This window comes from Engystomops pustulosus, chromosome 1, assembly GCF_040894005.1.
Source record: "Engystomops pustulosus chromosome 1, aEngPut4.maternal, whole genome shotgun sequence".
Lineage (NCBI taxonomy): Eukaryota > Metazoa > Chordata > Amphibia > Anura > Leptodactylidae > Engystomops > Engystomops pustulosus.
The window spans coordinates 9836169-9863533 of NC_092411.1; the positions used below are offsets into that span (position 1 = coordinate 9836169).

Here is a 27365-nt window from a genome sequence, read left to right on the forward strand (position 1 = left end):
CCAGGGACAGAACATGTCAAAAAATCTCTACCAAATTCTCGTGGCCTTAAAGGGGTTTTCCCACAAAATAAGTTAGACCCTATACTTTGTCCTGTAACATTTGCAATGTCTACCCCATGTATGTATCTGATCACATGAAATCACAAAATTATTCCATGAAGGATGGGGAGAAGTAGGAGTCCACGGAGGTTGCTGGGATTTCATGTGATCAGATGCATACAAGGGGTAGATTTAGCAAATGGTAGAGGGTAAAGGACCTTCACCCTGGTCACATGACATGAAGTGCTGAATGGTGAGGAGGCATGGGGATAAAATGTCAGACACTCTGACAAGATGGCAAAATCCCCCCAAAAAATTTAGTACAGGAGGTTTTAATTTTTTTAAATGTATGATAACATTATAAAACCTATATAAGTTTGTTATCCCCGTAATCGTACCGACCCAAAGAATAAAGTAGACATGTCATTTGGGGTGCAGAGTGAAAGCTGTAAGATCCAAGCCGACAAGAAAACGGCACAAATGCGTTTTTTTACCATCTCTATGAAGTGTAATTTGTTACGCAGAAAACAAGTTGTCACACAGTTCTGGACATGGAAAAATAAAAAAAGTTATGGATTTTTGATCATGGGGAGTGAAAAATGAAATTTAAAAAACAAAAAAGGGCCAGGTCCTGAAAGGGTTAAAGTGTCAGATGTTGACTCTCTCTTTTTTTCCACAAAAGAAATTGATTTATATATTAGTCTTAAAATTGTTCCTTTAAATTAGAGTTACAAAAGATTTGTCAACATTTTTAAAGTTGATTTTAGAAGGCAGGAGTTTTTTCCCACGTACCGACCTTTTCTAGGAACCATCCAGCTGACCCTCCTTTGTTGTTGTGACCTATTGTGATTTTCCTAATTTTTCCTAAATTTGGTGCATCGATGGTGAATTTGTCCTCCGCTCCCTTTTCAAAGTTGTCCTTGTCATTGTCCAGTTTCCTCTCACCTGGAAAGAAGATGAGAAATACAGACAAGAGCAGAGGAATTGTATGATATGGGTAGCCATGGGGATCCTCACCCTGAGCCTTTCCTCTCTGTTGACTTTATTCTCATGTCCATTACAGTATTATAAGATATTAACAATATAAATATAATAATTCCTTTATTAATATAGTGCACACAGATTACGCAGCGCTGCACAGAACTTGTCACATCAGTCCCTGTCCCCAATGGGGCTCACAATCTAATCAACCTACCAGTATGTTTTGGAGTGTGGGAGGAAACAGGAGGACCCAGGGGAAACCCACGCAAACATGGGGAGAACATACAAACTCTTTGCAGATGTTGACCCTGGGTCTTGAACCCAGGTCCCCAGCGCTGCAAGGCTGTAATAATAAGCACTGACACTGAGCCACAGTGCTGCAAGGCTGTAGTGCTAACCACTGAGCCACCGTGCTGCCCTGATATATATATGCACAAGATATATATATATATGTAATTGTACTGGGGCTCCCGAGTTGGTCCCAAAGGCCGGGAGCAGATAGGAGGTTTGTACTTTTGAGTATAAAATGATCATTTTTTCTACCTGTGTCTCCGTTTTCACCGAAAATATTCAGGAACACATCGGCATCGGTGCCGCTGCCGTTGGCCGAGCCGGTAAACACGCGGGCAATGTATTTGTTCACTGCAAGATAAACAGAACATAGAGATAAGTACATGAATAAACACAATTATACCTATATACAGTTACTATATATTATTTCTCTAATTGTTTATCTTTTCCCTATTGGTTGGTGGAATGTCTCACAAAATAAACATCGGATCGAAAAAATATACATGTCAAATATTTATTTGAAAAATCTATCCAAAAAAAAAAAATCTATCCAATGATACCAAACTTGGCAGAGGGCAACTCTAAAATATAAAATGGGAACACCCATTTTTTATTGCAGATTTTGATTTCCAGTAAAAATTACATGATTCAATCTATAATTAAAATTATTTGCACTGACAGATGGCGCTGTTATTTCTGAAAATCAAAAAGGGTAAAAGAATTGTTCAAAACTGGGAATACACATCGGATTGAAAAACCAAAAACTCACAAATCGGGGGCTGGTGTAATGTGAGTCCCCGCCTCTCACACATCGGGGACTGGTGTAATGTGAGTCCCCACCTCTCACACATCAGGGGCTGGTGTAATGTGAGTCCCCGCCTCTCACACATCGGGGGCTGGTGTAATGTGAGTCCCCGCCTCTCACACATCAGGGGCTGGTGTAATGTGAGTCCCTGCCTCTCACACATCAGGGGCTGGTGTAATGTGAGTCCCCGCCTCTCACACATCGGGGGCTGGTGTAATGTGAGTCCCCGCCTTTCTCACATCGGGGGCTGGTGTAATGTGAGTCCCTGCCTCTCACACATAGGGGGCTGGTGTAATGTGAGTCCCTGCCTCTCACACATCTGGGGCTGGTGTAATGTGAGTCCCCGTCTCTCACACATCAGGGGCTGGTGTAATGTGAGTCCCCGCCTCTCACACATCGGGGGCTGATGTAATGTGAGTCCCCGCCTCTCACACATCGGGGGCTGGTGTAATATGAGTCCCCGCCTCTCACACATCGGGGGCTGGTGTAATGTGAGTCCCCGCCTCTCACACATCGGGGGCTGGTGTAATGTGAGTCCCCGCCTCTCACACATCGGGGGCTGGTGTAATGTGAGTCCCCACCTCTCACACATCGGGGGCTGGTGTAATGTGAGTCCCCTCCTCTCACACATCGGGGGCTGGTGTAATGTGTGTCCCCGCCTCTCACACATCGGGGGCTGGTGTAATGTGAGTCCCCTCCTCTCACACATCGGGGGCTGGTGTAATCTGAGTCCCCGCCTCTCACACATCGGGGGCTGGTGTAATCTGAGTCCCTGCCTCTCACACATAGGGGGCTGGTGTAATCTGAGTCCCCGCCTCTCACACATCGGGGGCTGGTGTAATGTGAGTCCCCGCCTCTCACACATCGGGGGCTGGTGTAATGTGAGTCCCCGTCTCTCACACATCGGGGGCTGGTGTAATGTGAGTCCCCACCTCTCACACATCGGGGGCTGGGGTAATGTGAGTCCCCGCCTCTCACACATCGGGGGCTGGTGTAATGTGAGTCCCCGCCTCTCACACATCGGGGGCTGGTGTAATGTGAGTCCCCGCCTCTCACACATCGGGGGCTGGTGTAATGTGAGTCCCCGCCTCTCACACATCGGGGGTTGGGGTAATGTGAGTCCCCGCCTCTCACACATCGGGGGCTGGTGTAATGTGAGTCCCCGCCTCTCACGCATCAGGGGCTGGGGTAATGTGAGTCCCCGCCTCTCACACATCGGGGGTTGGGGTAATGTGAGTCCCCGCCTCTCACACATCGGGGGTTGGGGTAATGTGAGTCCCCGCCTCTCACACATCGGGGGCTGGTGTAATGTGAGTCCCCGCCTCTCACACATCGGGGGCTGGTGTAATGTGAGTCCCCGCCTCTCACGCATCAGGGGCTGGGGTAATGTAAGTGCTTGAATTTGGTAACATTGGAAGTTTGGAAGTTTATTTTAGAAGGAAGGAGGCCATTGATAACAAATATAAGAAGATACCACAGTCCCGGTGCCGGGATCTATGAGTAATGTCCCTGGTATATCCTGGTGGATCTTGATGGGAGTTTTCCTTTAACAAATGTAGATGATGAAGACACTTACTTTTGGGGACGTCCATGGGGTTGAGGCTTCCCAGCAGATCTCTGACATAGAGGCCATCACCGTCTTCTTTGCTCAACCAGTTGTTACATGGGAAGTAGAAGCGCAGATGAGGCCGATTCATGTCAGTGATGATGACACGATCGAGGTACCAGCCGGCATTCATCCCTGTGTTATCGTGCTCAATTCTATAAAACACAATGGAATGTCTCAATTGTGGATATGTATGGGGTCACCTATTTTTTGCGGGTTCTATGAACTTTACAGCATTAAAATATACTTTTTAACTGGTCAAGCTCCATCTAATCTGATGCAAAACCCACAATGGAACTAAAACAGTGGACCAGAACCTAAATCATGGATAAAAATGAGCTAAATGTAATACAAAATTAAATTTTTTATTTGTACTTTAATGAAGGCTAAAAATTGCCCTTTAAATTACGTGACGACTTATCCCTGTCCCTCAGGGGTGGGGCATAGATCTACAAGGCTGTGCAGGGGACAGTCCAGTCTCTATATTGTTCAATCATTCTGTAGTGAAATGCTACAATCCTCAGAGAGGACTACAGAGGACTACAGAGGTCAAAAATGGTGTCAGACTATTTCTGCCTGTGACCACCACTACGGGGAACTCCTTATATATACATTTATATAGAAAGACTTACTATGGCGTGTACAATGAAAGGGGTCACCGCCTATTCTAAGGTCACCAGATTCAAGTTGAAACCCTACTAATTTTATATCTGATAGATCATTAATGTCAAAATCCCGAAATAACCCTTTAGGTAGAGACTATGAATCTGAAGACAATAAACTCCCTCTAGTGGTGGCGGCAGACTAACAGTATTTCATCTATTTCAATGGGAAGCCGAGGATTATGAATTCTGTATCAGTTACATCATAAACAAATTATTATTTTTATACAAACATAATTTCTAATTGAATTCTAAAATGATATTTTGGCCCATTACAACTCTAGATTATGCCACCACCCTGATGAATGTGTAATATCCCACTGGACCGGTCATCACGAAATTCAGCTCCAGTTAGTTTGGTAGTCAGCTGGAGAGGGCCTGGCCAGCTCTCCCATGCCACCTTTAAGCTTCCTTCGCCTAGAAGACTGGAACTCACCTGATATTACATTGATCATTTAGATAACCTTTGCTGCGATCTACTGCCAGAATGGAGTATTCGGAATATAGGAGTTCAGTCTTCTAGGTTAATGCTTCCTTAGTGGGCGTCTCTGTGTGCTGAATCCATAGAGACTACCATCCTGTTGCCCAAGCAGCAGAGCCAATCTGGCTCCATCTAGACAGACCTCCGACAACAGGACTTTTAGTTTACAGCCTGTTACCTGCTAAGTTTTAGCAAGGATTCCTGGAGACCCCTGGCCTGCCGCTAACACCATGGGTCTCCCCTTCTACACAGGGATCCTTACCACACACAGATTGGGACTGCCCCAGAAGGATCCCTTATCTATATACCAGCCTCCCCATCTTAACCAGCATCTCCTCATTGGCCCTGATGGGCCTGGACGAGTCCTGTTCTCCTTGACCAAGCTTTCTGTGATAACCTGACACAGAAGACTAAATTAAAGCTTCTAAAAATCTATACCAGGGCCCTATCTAACATATGTTATTCATACAACTGATGTCTGCTAGCTGTACCCCAAAACTATAGCCTTATCATTCCCCCCTGTATTTTTCTTTCATTATTCTTATTCCACTTCTCTTCTTGGTTTTTCCATATTTTTTCATTCTTTCCATCTTTTTTGCATTACATACAGTGTAATAAATGTATTAGATTGTGTGTTATTACCTCTACTGTACAAGAATGTAATATTCTTGGTCAGTTACAGGGTGTATGTCCCCATCTACAGGTGGCTATAGAGTACTACACATAAAATACAGAACCGTCAGAACCCTTACCGGATTTTTTTAATTGGCCCGACATTATTGGTTTTGACCCGGAACACGTCGGTTTTTGTCCTCTCAAACGCTGTTCTGCTCCTATACAGACATAGAGACACCAATCAGAGATACATCAAAGAACCAGACACTAAATTCAGCGAGCAAACAAGATAACACGTGTCTGGCGCTGAGTCCGCTTAGTCAGGTACATGCCACCACAGAGGAGGGAAACCCGAGAGGGTGATCATTGGAAGAAATGTCATTACTGTCATGGAGGCCGGGCTGAGCGCAGGTTATACATTGCTTCCAAATGTGTTTCTTGTGCACGAAACACCTGTAAAAAGTCCATGAGGATTCCGGGACGGATGAAGCCCCAGAATCCTCTCTGTTAGAGCAGAAGAGGTTTGTTACCTTACATACATGGGGGATGTGGATCAAATCTGGTGCAGAGAAACATAGGCTGAAGTTGTGCTGTAAAGAGAACCTGCCATGCAAATTAGCCCACCCAAAATAATTACTTCATTAACTAAGCATCGCCCTTATCCCGGAATGGTTCCTCTCCATGGGTGCAATGTTAAAAAAAAATCAGTTTGTAAACCTGATGTAAGTCCAATTATACTAAGTGAGTCCTGCATTGTAAATTTTACTTGCATTGCCCCGCCTCTCTGTTCTCTGATTGACAGGTCTCACTGCTAGGACATGCTGCTGTATGGCACATTGAGAAAGAGCTCTGTTACATCATTGGGCACTTTAGGGTGATGTCATCTAAGGTCCTGTTACATTTGCAACGTGTACCCTGATCATGTATCTAATCACAAAAAAGCACAGCAGCCTCCATGGAGGATGGGAAGGAGTAGAAGTCCATGAAGGCTGCTGTGCTTTCATGTGATCAGATACATACATGGGGTAGACGTTGCAAACATAACCGGGTAAAAGGACCTTGGATGACATCACCATTGTCACACCACATGCTGAGAAGAGGCATGGGACATGGGGAGATGTATATGGGAGGGGCTGGCTGAGAAGGACACACCCCCTCTGATGCCGGATAATATAAGATCCAGTTAATTTATGGGGATGAAAGGGAAACAAAATTAGCTAAAAAAAAGGGTGTCAGTAGGTTAATAGGGCTCTATGGGAACCTGTTCACTAGCTGCATTTGTGAAAATGTGCTGACAAGTTCCCTTTATCCCATAAACAGTGGTTTAAAGGGATTGTCCACTCTGGTTGTCATGTAATGTTGTGCTGAAGGGGAAGTGAATGTAATATGTAACATAACAGCCTGGACCGCACGATACAGAACTCCATGCATGGAATTATTTCCGCCATTATGCATAAATATAGCTCCCTCTAGAGGTGAAGGCGGGTATCATGAATCTATCATTAAAGGGGTCAGCCAGGGATTAGTATTGATGACCCGTTTTCCATCTTTATTAGGAAATATTTCTATTTCCTATAGAATAACAGTTTTCTTAGAACTGGATTGTGTTGTTCCTCTTCAATTATTCCAGGGAAATGTAAAAGTAGAGATAAATTGGCAACTGGGTGGTACCAGGTGGAGACACACCCCTGATCACACACCCAGTCTATACAATCAAGGTGAATGGTAACTCCTAGATGACAGTTTATTCTTCCATTTCTAGGAGGAATTACAGAGGGACAGATAACTATAGATTTCTGAGAAGTTTTTTTGAAGGGGAAACAAGTAATTTGGGAGAGGTGCTATAACTTTGCAGGGGGTTTGGTGCTTTGTATAAGTGCAGGGAGCTACTGTATATAGTCTGTAGGTCATTGGTTGTGAAGGGTATGTACAGTATAGGTGTGACTAGCCAATTCTCTGATATGTGCTACAACATGGCAGGACTGACCACAGCACCCTGCACCCTGCACCCTGCGTCCTGCACCCAGATGTCACAGCTTTCCCCCATGGATTTGTATATGGGTACCGCAGGACTGTTTTTTCTTTAGGACTCACTACCACTTCTCTCCATGTGGTGGCGCTGGTGATGTTGCTGCTGGACTGTGGCCAGAACCATCCTCTCTTCCAGAAACAGCGCCACACTTGTCCACAGATTGTTAATGGTATTTCACCTCAGATTCAGTGATAGAGGTAGTTAGACTGCAATACCATTCACAACCTGCACATAAGTGTGGCGCTGTTTCTGGGAGAAAGCAGATACTCTTGTCTTATCTTGGTACTGGTTTTAAAGGGGTTATACAGAAGAAACTCATTTGGGGTCCAAATATTTATTGTTTTAAAATAAGAAAGAATCTTAAACTTACCTACTTACCTCTCTTCTCTGCTTTACTGTTGGCTTTTGTGAATTCATTTGCTGGGATGGTATGAAAATTACAGAAACAGTCCCAAATTATATTTCAGCATGCCTAATTTCAAGAATGGGTGTGGCCTAACGAAACTCCACCTGATGTGGGCAGTGCTGTTTGTTCGGGGGCAGTCCAAAGTGAAGTTTTGGAGGAGGGCTTAAACTTTTCTAATTTTGTTGGTAATTAATTTTTTTTTTATTATGGAGAAGAGTGAATAATACTAGTAGAAAAAACATCCTGCAGTACCCAATACCTCCAACCTGTCAACAGCAAATACATTGGACATAATTTTATACAACACAATAAAAAAAAACATTTGCCTTTATAATTTTGCCATAAGAACCAAAATGCGGGAGAGAAGCTTGTGTGTATTATCCCTGTACTGTGACATCACTGTGTGCATTATCTCTATACTGTGACATCACTGTGTGTATTATCCCTGTACTGTGACATCACTGTGTGCATTTTCTCTTTACTGTGACATCACTGTGTGTAGTATCCCTGTACTGTGACATCACTGTGTGTATTATCCCTGTGCTGTGACATCGCTGTGTGTATTATCCCTGTACTGTGACATCGCTGTGTGTATTATCTCTGTACTGTGACATCACTGTGTGTATTATCCCTGTACTGTGACATCGCTGTGTGCATTATCCCTGTACTGTGACATCACTATGTGTATTATCCCTGTACTGTGACATCACTGTGTGTATTATCCCTGTACTGTGACATCGCTGTGTGTATTATCCCTGTACTGTGACATCACTGTGTGTATTATCCCCTGTACTGTGACATCACTGTGTGTATTATCCCTGTACTGTGACATCACTGTGTGTATTATCCCTGTACTGTGACATCGCTGTGTGCATTATCCCTGTACTGTGACATCACTATGTGTATTATCCCTGTACTGTGACATCACTGTGTGTATTATCCCTGTACTGTGACATCGCTGTGTGTATTATCCCTGTACTGTGACATCACTGTGTGTATTATCCCCTGTACTGTGACATCACTGTGTGTATTATCCCTGTACTGTGACATCACTGTGTGTATTATCCCTGTACTGTGACATCGCTGTGTGTATTATCTCTGTACTGTGACATCGCTGTGTGTATTATCCCTGTACTGTGACATCACTGTGTGTATTATCTCCGTACTGTGACATCACTGTGTGTATTATCCCTGTACTGTGACATCACTGTGTGTATTATCACTGTACTGTGACATCACTGTGTGTATTATCCCCTGTACTGTGACATCACTGTGTGTAGTATCCCTGTACTGTGACATCACTGTGCGTATTATCCGTGTACTGTGACATCACTGTGCGTATTATCCCTGTACTGTGACATCACTGTGTGCATTATCCCTGTACTGTGACATCACTGTGTGTAGTATCCCTGTACTGTGACATCACTGTGTGTATTATCCCTGTACTGTGACATCGCTGTGTGTATTATCTCTGTACTGTGACATCGCTGTGTGTATTATACCTGTACTGTGACATCACTGTGTGTATTATCCCTGTACTGTGACATCACTGTGTGTATTATCCCTGTACTGTGACATCTCTGTGTATTATCCCTGTACTGTGACATCACTGTGTGTATTATCCCTGTACTGTGACATCACTGTGTGTATTATCTCTGTACTGTGACATCGCTGTGTGTATTATACCTGTACTGTGACATCACTGTGTGTATTATCCCTGTACTGTGACATCACTGTGTGTATTATCCCTGTACTGTGACATCTCTGTGTATTATCCCTGTACTGTGACATCACTGTGTGTATTATCCCTGTACTGTGACATCACTGTGTGTATTATCTCTGTACTTTGATATCACTGTGTGTATTATCTCTGTACTGTGACATCACTGTGTGTATTATCTCTGTACTGTGACATCACTGTGTGTATTATCCCTGTACTGTGACATCACTGTGTGTATTATCCCTGTACTGTGACATCACTGTGTGTATTATCTCTGTACTGTGACATCACTGTGTGTATTATCCCTGTACTGTGACATCACTGTGCGTATTACCCCTGTACTGTGACATCACTGTGCGTATTACCCCTGTACTGTGACACCACTGTGTATTATCCCTGTACTGTGACATCACTGTGTGTATTATCCCTGTACTGTGACATCACTGTGTGTATAATCCCTGCACTGTGACATCACTGTGCGTATTATCCCTGTATTGTGACATCACTGTGTGTATTATCTCTGTACTGTGACATCACTGTGCGTATTATCCCTGTACTGTGACATCACTGTGTGTATAATCCCTGTACTGTGACATCACTGTGTATTATCCCTGTACTGTGACATCACTGTGTGTATTATTCCTGTACTGCGACATCACTGTGTATTATCCCTGTACTATGACATCGCTGTGTATTATCCCTGTACTGTGACATCACTGTGTGTATTATCCCTGTACTGTGACATCACTGTGTGTATTATTCCTGTACTGCGACATCACTGTGTATTATCCCTGTACTATGACATCGCTGTGTGTATTATCTCTGTACTGTGACATCGCTGTGTGTATTATCCCTGTACTGTGACATCACTGTGTGTATTATCTCCGTACTGTGACATCACTGTGTGTATTATCCCTGTACTGTGACATCACTGTGTGTATTATCACTGTACTGTGACATCACTGTGTGTATTATCCCCTGTACTGTGACATCACTGTGTGTAGTATCCCTGTACTGTGACATCACTGTGCGTATTATCCGTGTACTGTGACATCACTGTGCGTATTATCCCTGTACTGTGACATCACTGTGCGTATTACCCCTGTACTGTGACATCACTGTGCGTATTACCCCTGTACTGTGACACCACTGTGTATTATCCCTGTACTGTGACATCACTGTGTGTATTATCCCTGTACTGTGACATCACTGTGTGTATAATCCCTGCACTGTGACATCACTGTGCGTATTATCCCTGTATTGTGACATCACTGTGTGTATTATCTCTGTACTGTGACATCACTGTGTGTATTATCCCTGTACTGTGACATCACTGTGTGTATAATCCCTGTACTGTGACATCACTGTGTATTATCCCTGTACTGTGACATCACTGTGTGTATTATTCCTGTACTGCGACATCACTGTGTATTATCCCTGTACTATGACATCGCTGTGTATTATCCCTGTACTGTGACATCACTGTGTGTATTATCCCTGTACTGTGACATCACTGTGTGTATTATTCCTGTACTGCGACATCACTGTGTATTATCCCTGTACTATGACATCGCTGTGTGTATTATCTCTGTACTGTGACATCGCTGTGTGTATTATCCCTGTACTGTGACATCACTGTGTGTATTATCTCCGTACTGTGACATCACTGTGTGTATTATCCCTGTACTGTGACATCACTGTGTGTATTATCACTGTACTGTGACATCACTGTGTGTATTATCCCCTGTACTGTGACATCACTGTGTGTAGTATCCCTGTACTGTGACATCACTGTGCGTATTATCCGTGTACTGTGACATCACGGTGCGTATTATCCCTGTACTGTGACATCACTGTGTGCATTATCCCTGTACTGTGACATCACTGTGTGTAGTATCCCTGTACTGTGACATCACTGTGTGTATTATCCCTGTACTGTGACATCGCTGTGTGTATTATCTCTGTACTGTGACATCGCTGTGTGTATTATCTCTGTACTGTGACATCACTGTGTGTATTATCCCTGTACTGTGACATCACTGTGTGCATTTTCTCTTTACTGTGACATCACTGTGTGTAGTATCCCTGTACTGTGACATCACTGTGTGTATTATCCCTGTGCTGTGACATCGCTGTGTGTATTATCCCTGTACTGTGACATCACTGCGTGCATTATCCCTGTACTGTGACATCACTATGTGTATTATCCCTGTACTGTGACATCACTGTGTGTATTATCCCTGTACTGTGACATCGCTGTGTGTATTATCCCTGTACTGTGACATCACTGTGTGTATTATCCCCTGTACTGTGACATCACTGTGTGTATTATCCCTGTACTGTGACATCACTGTGTGTATTATCCCTGTACTGTGACATCGCTGTGTGTATTATCTCTGTACTGTGACATCGCTGTGTGTATTATCCCTGTACTGTGACATCACTGTGTGTATTATCTCCGTACTGTGACATCACTGTGTGTATTATCCCTGTACTGTGACATCACTGTGTGTATTATCACTGTACTGTGACATCACTGTGTGTATTATCCCCTGTACTGTGACATCACTGTGTGTAGTATCCCTGTACTGTGACATCACTGTGCGTATTATCCGTGTACTGTGACATCACTGTGCGTATTATCCCTGTACTGTGACATCACTGTGTGCATTATCCCTGTACTTGGACATCACTGTGTGTAGTATCCCTGTACTGTGACATCACTGTGTGTATTATCCCTGTACTGTGACATCACTGTGTGTATTATCCCTGTACTGTGACATCTCTGTGTATTATCCCTGTACTGTGACATCACTGTGTGTATTATCCCTGTACTGTGACATCACTGTGTGTATTATCTCTGTACTTTGATATCACTGTGTGTATTATCTCTGTACTGTGACATCACTGTGTGTATTATCTCTGTACTGTGACATCACTGTGTGTATTATCCCTGTACTGTGACATCACTGTGTGTATTATCCCTGTACTGTGACATCACTGTGTGTATTATCCCTGTACTGTGACATCACTGTGTGTATTATCTCTGTACTGTGACATCACTGTGTGTATTATCCCTGTACTGTGACATCACTGTGCGTATTACCCCTGTACTGTGACATCACTGTGCGTATTACCCCTGTACTGTGACACCACTGTGTATTATCCCTGTACTGTGACATCACTGTGTGTATTATCCCTGTACTGTGACATCACTGTGTGTATAATCCCTGTATTGTGACATCACTGTGTGTATTATCTCTGTACTGTGACATCACTGTGTGTATTATCTCTGTACTGTGACATCACTGTGTGTATTATCCCTGTACTGTGACATCACTGTGTGTATTATCCCTGTACTGTGACATCACTGTGTGTATTATCCCTGTACTGTGACATCACTGTGTGTATTATCTCTGTACTGTGACATCACTGTGTGTATTATCCCTGTACTGTGACATCACTGTGCGTATTACCCCTGTACTGTGACATCACTGTGCGTATTACCCCTGTACTGTGACACCACTGTGTATTATCCCTGTACTGTGACATCGCTGTGTGTATTATCCCTGTACTGTGACATCACTGTGTGTATTATCCCTGTACTGTGACATCACTGTGTGTATTATCCCTGTACTGTGACATCACTGTGTGTATTATCTCTGTACTGTGACATCACTGTGTGTATTATCCCTGTACTGTGACATCAGTGTGTGTATTATCCCTGTACTGTGACATCACTGTGTGTATTATCCCTGTACTGTGACATCGCTGTGTGTACTATCCCTGTACTGTGACATCACTGTGTGTATTATGCCTGTACTGTGACATCACTGTGTGTATTATCTCTGTACTGTGACATCAGTGTGTGTATTATCCCTGTACTGTGACATCACTGTGTGTATTATCCCTGTACTGTGACATCAGTGTGTGTATTATCCCTGTAAGGTGACATCACTGTGTGTATTATCCATGTACTGTGACATCACTGTGTGTATTATCTCTGTACTGTGACATCACTGTGTGTATTATCCCTGTACTGTGACATCACTGTGCGTATTACCCCTGTACTGTGACATCACTGTGCGTATTACCCCTGTACTGTGACATCACTGTGCGTATTATCCCTGTACTGTGACATCACTGTGTGTATTATATCTGTACTGTGACATCACTGTGTGTATTATCTCTGTACTGTGACATCACTGTGTGTATTATCCCTGTACTGTGACATCATTGTGTGTATTATCCCTGTACAGTGACATCACTGTGTGTATTATCTCTGTACTGTGACATCACTGTGTGTATTATCCCTGTACTGTGACATCACTGTGTGTATAATCCCTGTACTGTGATATCACTGTGTATTATCCCTGTACTGTGACATCACTGTGTATTATCCCTGTACTATGACATCACTGTGTGTATTATCCCTGTACTGTGACATCACTGTGTGTATAATCCCTGCACTGTGACATCACTGTGCGTATTATCCCTGTATTGTGACATCACTGTGTGTATTATCTCTGTACTGTGACATCACTGTGTGTATTATCCCTGTACTGTGACATCACTGTGTGTATAATCCCTGTACTGTGATATCACTGTGTATTATCCCTGTACTGTGACATCACTGTGTATTATCCCTGTACTGTGACATCACTGTGTGTATTATTCCTGTACTGCGACATCACTGTGTATTATCCCTGTACTATGACATCGCTGTGTATTATCCCTGTACTGTGACATCACTGTGTGTATTATCCCTGTACTGTGACATCACTGTGTGTATTATTCCTGTACTGCGACATCACTGTGTATTATCCCTGTACTATGACATCGCTGTGTGTATTATCCCTGTACTGTGACATCACTGTGTGTATTATTCCTGTACTGCGACATCACTGTGTATTATCCCTGTACTGTGACATCGCTGTGTGTATTATCCCTGTACTGTGACATCACTGTGTGTATTATCCCTGTACTGTGACATCACTGTGTGTATTATCCCTGTACTGTGACATCACTGTGTGTATTATCTCTGTACTGTGACATCACTGTGTGTATTATCCCTGTACTGTGACATCACTGTGTGTATTATCCCTGTACTGTGACATCACTGTGTGTATTATCCCTGTACTGTGACATCGCTGTGTGTACTATCCCTGTACTGTGACATCACTGTGTGTATTATGCCTGTACTGTGACATCACTGTGTGTATTATCTCTGTACTGTGACATCACTGTGTGTGTTATCCCTGTACTGTGACATCAGTGTGTGTATTATCCCTGTACTGTGACATCACTGTGTGTGTTATCCCTGTACTGTGACATCAGTGTGTGTATTATCCCTGTACTGTGACATCACTGTGTGTATTATCCCTGTACTGTGACATCACTGTGTGTATCATCCCTGTACTGTGACATCACTGTGTATATTATCCCTGTACTGTGACATCGCTGTGTGTATTATCTCTGTACTGTGACATCACTGTGTGTATTATCTCTGTACTGTGACATCACTGTGTATTATCCCTGTACTGTGACATCACTGTGTATTATCTCTGTACTGTGACATCACTGTGTGTATTATCTCTGTACTGTGACATCACTGTGTGTATTATCCCTGTTCTGTGACATCACTGTGTGCATTATTTAAGACTGCTGAAACAAAAATGTTTTAGTTGTGACCCTTAAAATCCTTGTATTGGGCTTCATATTTTAAAACTGTCAAGCCTCTGCCAACCAATAACAGCACAGCTTATGTTTTACATTCTTCTCTTAAAAAATAAAACCTGTGCTGTTATTGGTTCCTCTGAGTTTTGTCTTGTAGCCTGTTCCCTCAATCCTCCTAATGGGCTCCAAATACCATGACCATCCGGCAGTGCAGGCCTCGTTACCCATAGCAACCAGTCTCAGCACAGCAGCCATTTTATAAAAACTGCTCTGGGTCAAAAAGAAAGCTGTTCTGTGATTGGCTGCTACAGCAATGAGGTGGAATTTGGGTTATTAGTGAGGTTTCGGGTGCCTCAGGCCTCAGTGTTATGGCAAAATTATACGGTACAATGTTTTTTTAAAATACATGATAATTCTCTATAATTTATTTTTCATTAAAGCGTAGACATTTGCTTTGTGGCTTGAGTGAGGTGGGGGGATGCATGGCCCCCTCCCCTGACACCATGAGGTAAATTGTCATGTATTTGACTACCAAGGAAGAGAACAAACTGCTCCTGCCAGCCGGGGGCGCTGTGGAGCGAGCCGGTTCTTTGGGTAAAGAGCTTCTCCAACTACATCCAATTATTACTAGAAAAATCTGATTAATATTCCAATACAGAATGGGTTTAATGCTATTATAGTCCCAGGACATCCTTTTATTTCAGAAACCCCCAAAAATTAGCTATCTGATCCCCCAGCATATTTGGGGCCTATTCTCCATCTTGAAAAACCGCCATATTAGATCAGGGACAAGTTTTTCCAATGGGAAATTGACATAACAAAGACAATCGATTGCAGCAATCAGATCTGTCATATCTTTTGTGATTCACAACAACCGGGAGCGTTGCCTGTGACGCACAGCTATGTGACGTGTTGTCCCCGGTGCTAAACACAGAACTGAAAGCGCTGGATCCAATCCTTATGAACCCGCATGAGAATCTTTGGAGAATGTCTGTGCTGATAATTTCTAAATCACAAGAGATATGACAGATCTGATTGCGGCAATCGATTCCTGAGACAATCTTTGCTGTTACATGACCACCTTGTTGTGGGAAAAAGTTGCTCTTTATCCAATATGGCGGCTTTCAAGATGGCGGCCATGTTCTGGACATAGCCTGAAATATAGGACCCCTCACACATTGCCTGCTGGGGGATTGGTTATGTCATTTTCACTCATCCTGTACTAATAAGAGCCGGGTGACAGTCACTATTATACGGGCGACGTGCAATGGACTGTTGTGCAATACACTATTATAGGGTCAGACTGACGGTATCATAGAAGTGATGTCCAGCCCTATTGTGGGAGCCCTGTCATGTACTCTACGATGGGGGCACTGTGACAAGAACTATTTCCTTATCAAATCCTAGAAAAACTATTTGCATATTTTCCCAGAATCCCCTAGTGGAGCATCAATGGCTATAAGTCTCCACAGGTCTGCAAGGCGGCCTTCATTGGCAAAGTCTCTGTAAGGAGAACTCTTACTCACTGACCTTATCACTATTATAGGGACATTGCAATATGATACAAAATAGTCACTGATTTACACTATAAAGAACCTATAATATTATAGAGACCTTCTGGACCCGTTCAGATGTGGGTTTAAACCTGTTTGGGTTCTGGTAGCACACCCAAATGATAACCCCTATTGGTAACACCCTTGAGTAGTGCCCGCAGTGATTGAGGGTTTTACTTTTTAAACGCTGTCAGTGCAGTCAGGGACCTAAATCTGCAATGTTTGGCAGACGACTTTCAGACGACACAAATCGGGGGGCATGGCCATCGCAAGATGTGACAGATTCTGGATTTAACATTTAAAATTGTGACGCAAGCCAAGCACTTACATGCACCAGAAAGAAGAAGGTGAACTCCAGGGACCTGAGCGGGGAAGCGACACATGCAGGGTATCGATTGCACGAGCTGAGTGAATCGCGCCGGACTTCATCCTTGTCGGACAACGCACCTTGGAGATTGCGACAGGACCGGGTAAGTAAATGTGCCCCTATAACTTGCTCTATTATGGGGCACTTACCTGCACAAGGGACTTTGTAGAATACAGTGGGGGTCATTTACTAAGGGCCCGATTCGCGTTTTCCTGACGTGTTACCCGAATATTTCCGATTTGCGCCGATTTTTCCTGAATTGCCCCAGGATTTTGGCACCCGCTATCGGGCATGGCCGAACTAAAACCCGACGGATTCGGAAAAAACGCCGCATTTAAAAAAAAAAGTGTCGCGGGACACACGTTTACCTTCTCTCAGCCCGGCTTGGTGAACTCCAGTGCATTCAGCGCAGCAGCGACACCTGGTGGAGGTCGGAGGAACTGCCTTTGTGAATCGCCGGAGACCCGAATCCTCCACAGAGAACGCGCCGCTGGATCGCGAATGGACCGGATAAGTAAATCTGCCCCAGTATGTCACTATTATTAGTGTATTCTAACTGTTGTCCAGCATGCACACCGCAGTATATACTACTGGCCCCATTTTCCTGTATGATTGCTGGGAGGTACAGGCTGGTTGCTGGGAACATGCGGTCTGACAAGTATCCCTAACAATCAGTCTGGATCAGATGTGTAAATGAAAGTCAGAGTTATACGCTGAGCCACAAAAGATATTATTCAGATTTTTTCAAATTGAATGTAGATGGAGAATCCCTTTAAGCACTAGTACACTGCTGCAGATCCAGGCCTCTGGATGCACTGTACATGGTAGTCTGAGGATCTTCCTGTACAAAAGAAAACAATATTAGCAGCATGCTCATATAACGTTATGTGTACGCTGAAAATACATGGATTTTCTCTTTTATTTCCCTTTTTTTTGCCCAAAAAGAGTGAAAAAGTGATTGAGTTCTTCTTCTGAACTTAAAGTTTTAATGCATAATTTCCCATTTCCGATCATAAAGACACAGAAGAGGAGAAGACAGAGACCCTAAAAGCGAAAATATAAAAAAACTATGCTGCCATGTAGACCATAAACACAACAAATTCTTTAACAGATATCAATAGCGCCACCTAGGGTATAATTAGCATGATATCTCACTGTGCTGCCTACTAAAATTACATCGCAACGTATAGACTACATGGCCAATGTTGGGGTGTATTTGAAACTTAGATAAACCTTATAGGACTACAACTTTTTAAAGGAAATCACAATCCATCCTGATAAACCAGGGACATTACTCATAGATCCAGGCACCGGGACTGTGGTATCTACTTATATTTCTTATCCATGGCCTCCTGCCTTCTAAAATCTACCTTTCAGAATTATGCTAATGATGTTGCTTCACAGGCTGTTACACTGTGCAAGAGTATTTCCTCTTCCCACTGTGTAAGGTTCCATGAGTCAGAGGGAGAGGGAAAGTGCTGAGGAGGTAAGGGGAAAGAGGAGACAGTGTAACAGCTTGTGAAGCCAGAGCACGGAGGGGCAATGGTAACTCTCGGGTTGATTAGCATAATTGTAAAAGCTGATTTTAGAAGGAAGGAGGCCATGGATAACAAATATAAGGAGATACCACAGTCCCGGTGTCTGGATCTATGAGTAATGTCCCTGGTTTACCATGATGTATATTGATGGTAGATTTCCTTTTGGACCTTGTCTCCTCAAGATTTAGAAAATGCATATTTTCCCAGAATCCCCTAGAGGAGCATCCATGGCTATAGGACTCCATACGCCTACATGGCGGCCTTAATTGGCAGTCTCTGTAAGGAGAACTCTAACGTCAATGCACATATAGATGTGATCAGTAGCAACAGCGCCACCTAGAGGTGACAAAGTATAGGGGGAAAATCACATTTTTGGAATACTTGTAGATTTTCGAAGTTCAATTGTGGGGAGCCAAGAGATAAACATTTCCCTTCGAGGATTTTATATGTATGTGAAGACTCGGGGCCACATCCTATGAGGTTCCCTTTAAGGAAAGAGACTCTCGAAATATTCTCACTTCCATTTACTGCTCCTTCGAGGCATTTAAGGGGGAATTTCTTAGCCTCTTACAGATTAATCTGCTGCAGAGTGGCCCTTTACCGTAGGATGAATTAGACTGAAAACTTATTATAACCCTACAATTTAAAGGATTTTAATGAGAAAATGGCGTTATCAGTCCCAGCGCGGGTCCAATCCTCCGCATGACTGATCGCTGCGCTATCCTGACGCCAGACAATGAGCCTCTTATTGTGCCTGCGCCTCCTGCACATGGAGATTACACACAACTAAGTATATGGCAAAAAAAAGGAAACGGCTCAAGAAATCCCATGTATTTTCTTTACCAGTCCCACTTCAGTTTCTGTACAGAGTGCAAGGGTCGCGGCTCCTAACACTCCGGACAGGGCGGTTACCTCTTGTCAGTGCTGTAATGAGGATAAAACACAATATACAAACTTTAACAAGGAAAATTTTGGAAATGACATCACAATAAATCACAAGGACAAAGCGAGAACATCTACAGCTGCAGCAAACATCTCTGCCACCAGAGGGCGCTATAGAGATCGAATTGTAAGTACATTCAAGGGGTTGTCCACTTCCATCAAATTTATGGTTTGTGTAAGGAAAGTTATACAATATCCCAATATATTTTGTTTATCAATTCCTCACGGTTTTCTAGATCTCTGCTTGCTGTCCTTATATAGGAAGCTGATATGTTTACTTCCTGTGGATAAATACTGTTCCCTGGTCATGTGCACGGCTCCTTATATCCCTGGTCATGTGATGTCACACAGGTGCATGGCTCCTTATATCCCTGGTCATGTGATGTCACACAGGTGCACGGCTCCTTATATCCCTGGTCATGTGATGTCACACAGATGCACGGCTCCTTATATCCCTGGTCATGTGATGTCACACAGGTGCATGGCTCCTTATATCCCTGGTCATGTGATGTCACACAGGTGCATGGCTTGATATATCACAGAGCTCTGTTTACTCTCACATGACAAGGGATATAACGAGATGAGCACCTGTGTGACATCACATGAGCAGAGATATAACGAGCCGCTCACCTGTGTGACATCACATAAGCAGAGATATAACGAGCCGTGCACCTGTGTGACATCACATGACCAGGGATATAAGGAGCAATGCACCTGTGTGACATCACATGACCAGGGATATAACGAGCCGTGCACCTGTGTGACATCACATGACCAGGGATGTAACGAGCCGTGCACCTGTGTGACATCACATGACCAGGGATATAACGAGCAGTGCACCTGTGTGACATCACATGACCAGGGATATAACGAGCCGTGCACCTGTGTGACATCACATGACCAGGGATATAACGAGCAGTGCACCTGTGTGACATCACATGACCAGGGATATAACGAGCCGTGCACCTGTGTGACATCACATGACCAGGGATATAACGAGCCGTGCACCTGTGTGACATCACATGACCAGGGGTATAACGAGCCGTGCACCTGTGTGACATCACATGACCAGGGATATAAGGAGCAATGCACCTGTGTGACATCACATGACCAGGGATATAACGAGTCGTGCACCTGTGTGACATCCCATGACCAGGGATATAACGAGCCGTGCACCTGTGTGACATCACATGAGCAGAGATATAACGAGCCGTGCACCTGTGTGACATCACATGACCAGGGATATAAGGAGCAATGCACCTGTGTGACATCACATGACCAGGGATATAATGAGCCGTGCACCTGTGTGACATCACATGACCAGGGATATAACGAGACGAGCACCTGTGTGACATCACATGACAAGGGGTATAACGAGCCGTGCACCTGTGTGACATCACATGACCAGGGATATAAGGAGCAATGCACCTGTGTGACATCACATGACCAGGGATATAACGAGCCGTGCACCTGTGTGACATCACATGACCAGGGATATAACGAGTCGTGCACCTGTGTGACATCACATGACCAGGGATATAACGAGCCGTGCACCTGTGTGACATCACATGACCAGGGATATAACGAGCCGTGCACCTGTGTGACATCACATGACCAGGGATATAACGAGTCGTGCACCTGTGTGACATCAAATGACCAGGGATATAAGGAGCCGTGCACCTGTGTGACATCACATGACCAGGGATATAAGGAGCCGTGCACCTGTGTGACATCACATGACCAGGGATATAAGGAGCAGTGCACCTGTGTGACATCACATGACCAGGGATATAACGAGCCCTGCACCTGTGTGACATCACATGACCAGGGATATAACGAGTCGTGCACCTGTGTGACATCACATGACCAGGGATATAAGGAGCAGTGCACCTGTGTGACATCACATGACCAGGAACCATTAAGCTTCCATTAGATTAATAAAGCTTCCTCTATAATGACAACAAGCAGGGATCTAGAAAACTGTGAGCAATTGGTACAGAAATTATATTGGAAAACAGCGCTCGGAGTTTTTAGTAACGTAAACAATTATTATTATTTGTGAAATAACTAAATAACTAATAACTTAGATGCCGCATACCAGGTGCCATTTATACACCCTATCTGTCTACAATAACTTTTAAGGTCCAATCAGGAACCAGAACCGGCAACTTCCCTCCTTCTATGTTATAAACAGTGGAAATACAAAATCACTTCTCTATAAGATTCATGTATACAATCTCCTACAATCAAAAAACATAAAATTTAGCCATTTTTGTTTTTTATATTTAGACTAATCTGTTTTATGAGCTGTGCTGAGGATAGGCCATCAGCCGTAGATCAGTGGGGTCAGCCACCCCTGCCGATCAGCCGAGGCCAGGAGGAAGGGTTTGGACCAATAAGTGCAGTAATCTGTTTCACCACTAGGTGTCAGTACATGTAAAAAAAATTTTTAATTTAAATTTTCTTAAAGAGGACCTTTCACCACCGCACTGATATGGAGATTATGATGCCATTCTGTAGGGGCGGCTACATAGATTCACGGGCAATTTGAATTTTCCTTCTAGCCCCCACGGTTGCAGAGTTATTAGTCCTGAGATGTGACCATTACAATCTGTGTTTGGTCAGAGAGGAGGAGCTGGGGGTGGAGCTGGGGGCATGTCTTATGCTAATCTTCTCTCATACTGTCAGTGGTGAGATGTAATTTCTCTATATGTATCTAAAGGCCTCATAAACGTGATGCAAGCGCGGCGTAAGTGTAAACGTGATGCAAATGTGGAGTAAGTGTAGGCGTGCCACAAACGCTGCATAAGTGTAACTGTGATACAAACGGCACGTAACCGTGCTGCAAGCGCTGCATAAGTGTAACTATGCCGCATAACCGTGACGCAAACGCAGCGTAAGCATAACTGTGACGCAAACGCAGTGTAAGCATAACCGTGACGCAAACGCAGTGTAAGCATAACCGTGACGCAAATGCAGCGTAAGCATAACCGTGACGCAAACGCAGCGTAAGCATAACCGTGACGTAAACGCAGCGTAACCATAACCGTAACGCAAATGCGGAAATGTTAGCGTGACGCAAACGCCACGTAAGTGTATCCATGATGCAAACGCCACATAAGCGCAAACGTGACGCAAGCGGCATGTAAGCGTAAATGTGACGCAGACGCCTCATAAACATGATGCAAACCGCGTAAACGTGATGCAAATGCTGCGTAAGTGTGACGCAACTGCTGTGTATGCGTATCCATGACGCAAACGCCACATAAGTGCAAACGTGACGCAAACGCCGCATAAGCGCAAACGTGACGCAAAAGCCTCGTAAACGTGATGCTAACGGCGTGTAAACATGATGCAAATGCTGCGTAAGCGTAACCATGACGCAAACGCTGCGCAAACGTGATGCAAGCCGCGTCTAAGCATAAATGTGACGCAAACGCCTCGTAAACGTGATGCAAACACCGCTTCAGCGTAACCTTGGCGCAAACGCAGTGTAAGCGCGATGCAAGTGCCGCGTAAATGCAACCGCAAGCAAAACTGACAAAATATTTGTGATGTATTTTTACCCGAGGAGGAGTATGAATATTTTGGTAATACACAGCACACACTGCGGACTCACAACACACACTGCGGACTCACAACACTGCACACACTCACAACACAGCACACACTGCGGACTCACAACACTGCACACACTCACAACACAGCACACACTGTGGACTCACAGCACTGCACACACTCACAACACTGCACACACTCACAACACAGCACACACTGTGGACTCACAGCACTGCACACACTCACAACACTGCACACACTCACAACACAGCACACACTGTGGACTCACAGCACTGCACACACTCACAACACTGCACACACTCACAACACAGCACACACTGTGGACTCACAACACTGCACACACTCACAACACTGCACACACTCACAACACTGCACACACTCACAACACAGCACACACTGTGGACTCACAACACTGCACACACTCACAACACTGCACACACTCACAACACTGCACACACTCACAACACAGCACACACTGTGGACTCACAACACTGCACACACTCACAACACTGCACACACTCACAACACTGCACACACTCACAACACAGCACACACTGCGGACTCACAACACAGCACACACTGCGGACTCACAACACAGCACACACTGCGGACTCACAACACAGCACACACTGCGGACTCACAACACTGCACACACTGCGGACTCACAACACAGCACACTGCGGACTCACCACACTGCACACACTCACAACACTGCACACACTCACAACACAGCACACACTGCGGACTCACAACACAGCACACACTGCGGACTCACCACACTGCACACACTCACCACACTGCACACACTCACCACACTGCACACACTGCACACACTCACAAAACTGCACACACTCACCACACTGCACACACTGCACACACTCACAAAACTGCACACACTCACCACACTGCACACACTCACAACACTGCACACACTCACCACACTGCACACACTGCACACACTCACAAAACTGCACACACTCACCACACTGCACACACTCACCACACTGCACACACTGCACACACTCACAAAACTGCACACACTCACCACACTGCACACACTGCACACACTCACAACACAGCACACACTCACAACACTGCACACACTCACCACACAGCACACACTCACAACACAGCAGACACTGCACACTCACAACACACACAACGTTGCACTCACACAACACTGCACACACTCACCCGGCACTGCTCTTAGGTCCCGTGGATCACATAAATGCAGGCAGCTGCGGGCAGGTAGAGCAGGACGGAGAGCATCATCTTCACAGCCCACAAGTCTCCCCTGGGGCCGGTGCACTCACTTCGGGTCCCTCCGGCGCGCCCCTGACACTGTGTCACAAGCTGCCATCACGCTTCTGACATGTACCTCATTTGCAGCGCGTGCCGGGCCGCTCAGTCTAAGCGCAACAGGGAATAATTGCCATGCGTTCTTTTACGCATGGCAATTATTTTGGGGGGTAATGGCGCCTCATCACGCGTCTATGACGCGTGGTGAGGCGTTAATGCGACCTCTTCTATAATCTCTACATGTGTGAGGTGGTGAAAGGTCCTCTTTAAAGTCTACAAAAAGTTCTAAAAACTTTTTCCATTCTCAGGTCTCGCGCCTTCCTCGTACTCCCTCGTACTGTTACATACTTGCTGGTGAGATGAATCTTTGGAGTGATCCCGAACTCTCCAAACAAAGTGACGAAGACATTGGCGTCAGTCCCCGCTCCGCGCACATCTCCGGTTATCGTCACCACTTCATAAACTACAGAGAAAAAAGAGAAAATACGAATGATCTGATTAATTAGGTGTTGGATTTCTCCGAATTTTTGCATATTTATTTTGTACATTTCGAATGTGTATGATAAATATGATACAACTTTATACCAGAAATGTTGTTGTCAATTTCACAGGCAGGGTCGGCTCCAGGTTTCAGTGGGCCCCTGGGTGACAGAGCCTCAGTGGGCCCCTGGGTGACAGAGCCTCAGTGGGCCCCTGGGTGACAGAGCCTCAGTGGGCCCCTGGGTGACAGAGCCTCAGTGGGCCCCTGGGTGACAGAGCCTCAGGGGGCCCCTGGGTGACAGAGCTTCAGTGGGCCCCTGGGTGACAGAGCCTCAGTGAGCCCCTGGGTGACAGAGCCTCAGTGGGCCCCTGGGTGACAGAGCCTCAGTGGGCCCCTGGGTGACAGAGCCTCAGTGGGCCCCTGGGTGACAGAGCCTCAGTGGGCCCCTGGGTGACAGAGCCTCAGTGAGCCCCTGGGTGACAGAGCCTCAGTGGGCCCCTTTGCAGTGAACTGATGGGGCTGCATTAAAAATTCAGAAACTACCGTAACTAAAATATTCCCTAGTTTATAATTCCCAGTCATGGTTATTTTATATACAGCCCGGTTTAATTATATACAGGCGGTCCCCTACTTAAGAACACTCGACTTACATACGACCCCTAGTTACAAACGGACCTCTGGATATTGGTAATTTATTGTTCTTTAGTCCTAGGCTACAATGATCAGCTGTAACAGTTATCACAGGCGTCTGTAATGAAGATTTAGTATTAATCCTGATTCTAATGACAACCCAACATTTTTAAAATCCAATTGTCACAGAGACCAAAAAAGATCTGGCTGGAATTACAATGATAAAATATACAGTTCCGACTTACATACAAACTCAACTTAAGAACAAACCTACAGACCCTATCTTGTATGTAACCCGGGGACTGCATGTGTAGTCCCCCATGGATTCATTATTAAACACTCCCCTCACTAGGCGTTGCCCGGTTGCTGTAGACTGTAGAGATTCGGCCGTGTGGGCCCCCCCCAGCAGCACTGGGCCCCAGCACATGCCTGGGTATGCCTGATGCTGGTGGCGGCCCTAGCAGACACCATACTGACCGTTTATTTTCTAGGTGGTTATTCACAAGTCAGTTTCTTCAATGAATCTGTAGTCTGTTGAAAAACATTTATAGCCCATCATAATTTTGTTCATGTTTGCGGATCACGCAAATAGAATTTTACGGGTAATACTGCTTCAGTGATCATGGTATCCCCCCAAAAAAACAAAAAAAAAACCCCATAAAAATAAATTTTAAAAAATAACTCCAAAAAAATCACCCCTTTCCCATATGTAATTATATAGTGGGGCAGATTTACTTACCCGGCACATTCGCGATCCAGCGGTGCTTTCTCTGCGGTGGATTCGGGTCTTCCAGCTATTTACTAAGGCAGTTCCTCCCACGTCCACCAGATGTCACAGGAGTTCACGATCCTATACTTGGTGAAGGTAAGGGTGTGTCCAGCGACACTTTTTTTTTTAAAAATGCAGCGGTTTTTCCGAATCCGTCGGGTTTTCGTTCGGGCCACGCCCCCCGATTTCTGTCGCGTGCACGCCGGCGCCGATGCGCCACAATCCGATCGTGTGCGCCAAAATCCCGGGGCAATTCAGGGGAAATCGCCGCAAATCGGAAATATTCAGGTAACGCGCCAGGAAAACGCGAATCGGGCCCTTAGTAAATGACCCCCACTGTGTTTTTTTTTTACTTACTATGGTAAGGAGATAGATCTTTCTTCCAAGTTCATACTTGTAACTGGGGCATCTATAAGAGCCCCGGTGACAGGAGAAAACGACCCCCTGTGTGGGCAGAGCTGTACTGGGTCAGACCCTTCCAGACCTAGCGATCACACGATCACCGGGTCTATAGAGTCAGGGACAGGACAGGATCTGTTATTCACTACATACCTTTACTTCGGCACTAGGCAGTGATGAAAGGAATTGGCAGAAGTGGTAATAAACCGCTTCTACTTTCTCCCCAGGGTCTCTAGTTGTCTCTGACAGCCAGGAACCTGGTCCTGCGATCAGTGCAGGAGCAGGAGAAACTGCAGCGATGCTGAAAAACGTTGCTGCAGACTCACGCCCGTCTAAAGTCAGTGGGCGCTTGAGTGTAAGCTAAGTCTATCACGGGCCTGGGCTGTAAAGACATTGTGGACTCTCATTCTGGAGTTTTTAGACAATCTGATTTTTAGTGCATAAAAGCTGTAATATAACAAAACTACAACATAACTAAATATATTACATGGAGA

The 27365-nt window shown here is 44.8% G+C and overlaps 1 protein-coding gene across 2 annotated transcripts in view; it reads right to left on the reverse strand.

The window, feature by feature from the left end:
* LOXHD1 (lipoxygenase homology PLAT domains 1) overlaps window positions 1–27365 on the reverse strand; it is a 176822-nt gene that overhangs the window by 85145 nt on the left and 64312 nt on the right. For both annotated transcript variants that reach the window (XM_072132870.1, XM_072132875.1), the window contains 5 exons: window positions 24941–25055; window positions 5618–5698; window positions 3693–3877; window positions 1564–1662; window positions 836–984 (listed from right to left, as the gene is read on the reverse strand). In XM_072132870.1, the coding sequence (XP_071988971.1) occupies window positions 836–984; window positions 1564–1662; window positions 3693–3877; window positions 5618–5698; window positions 24941–25055 (629 nt within the window). The remainder of the gene's footprint in view (window positions 1–835; window positions 985–1563; window positions 1663–3692; window positions 3878–5617; window positions 5699–24940; window positions 25056–27365) is intronic.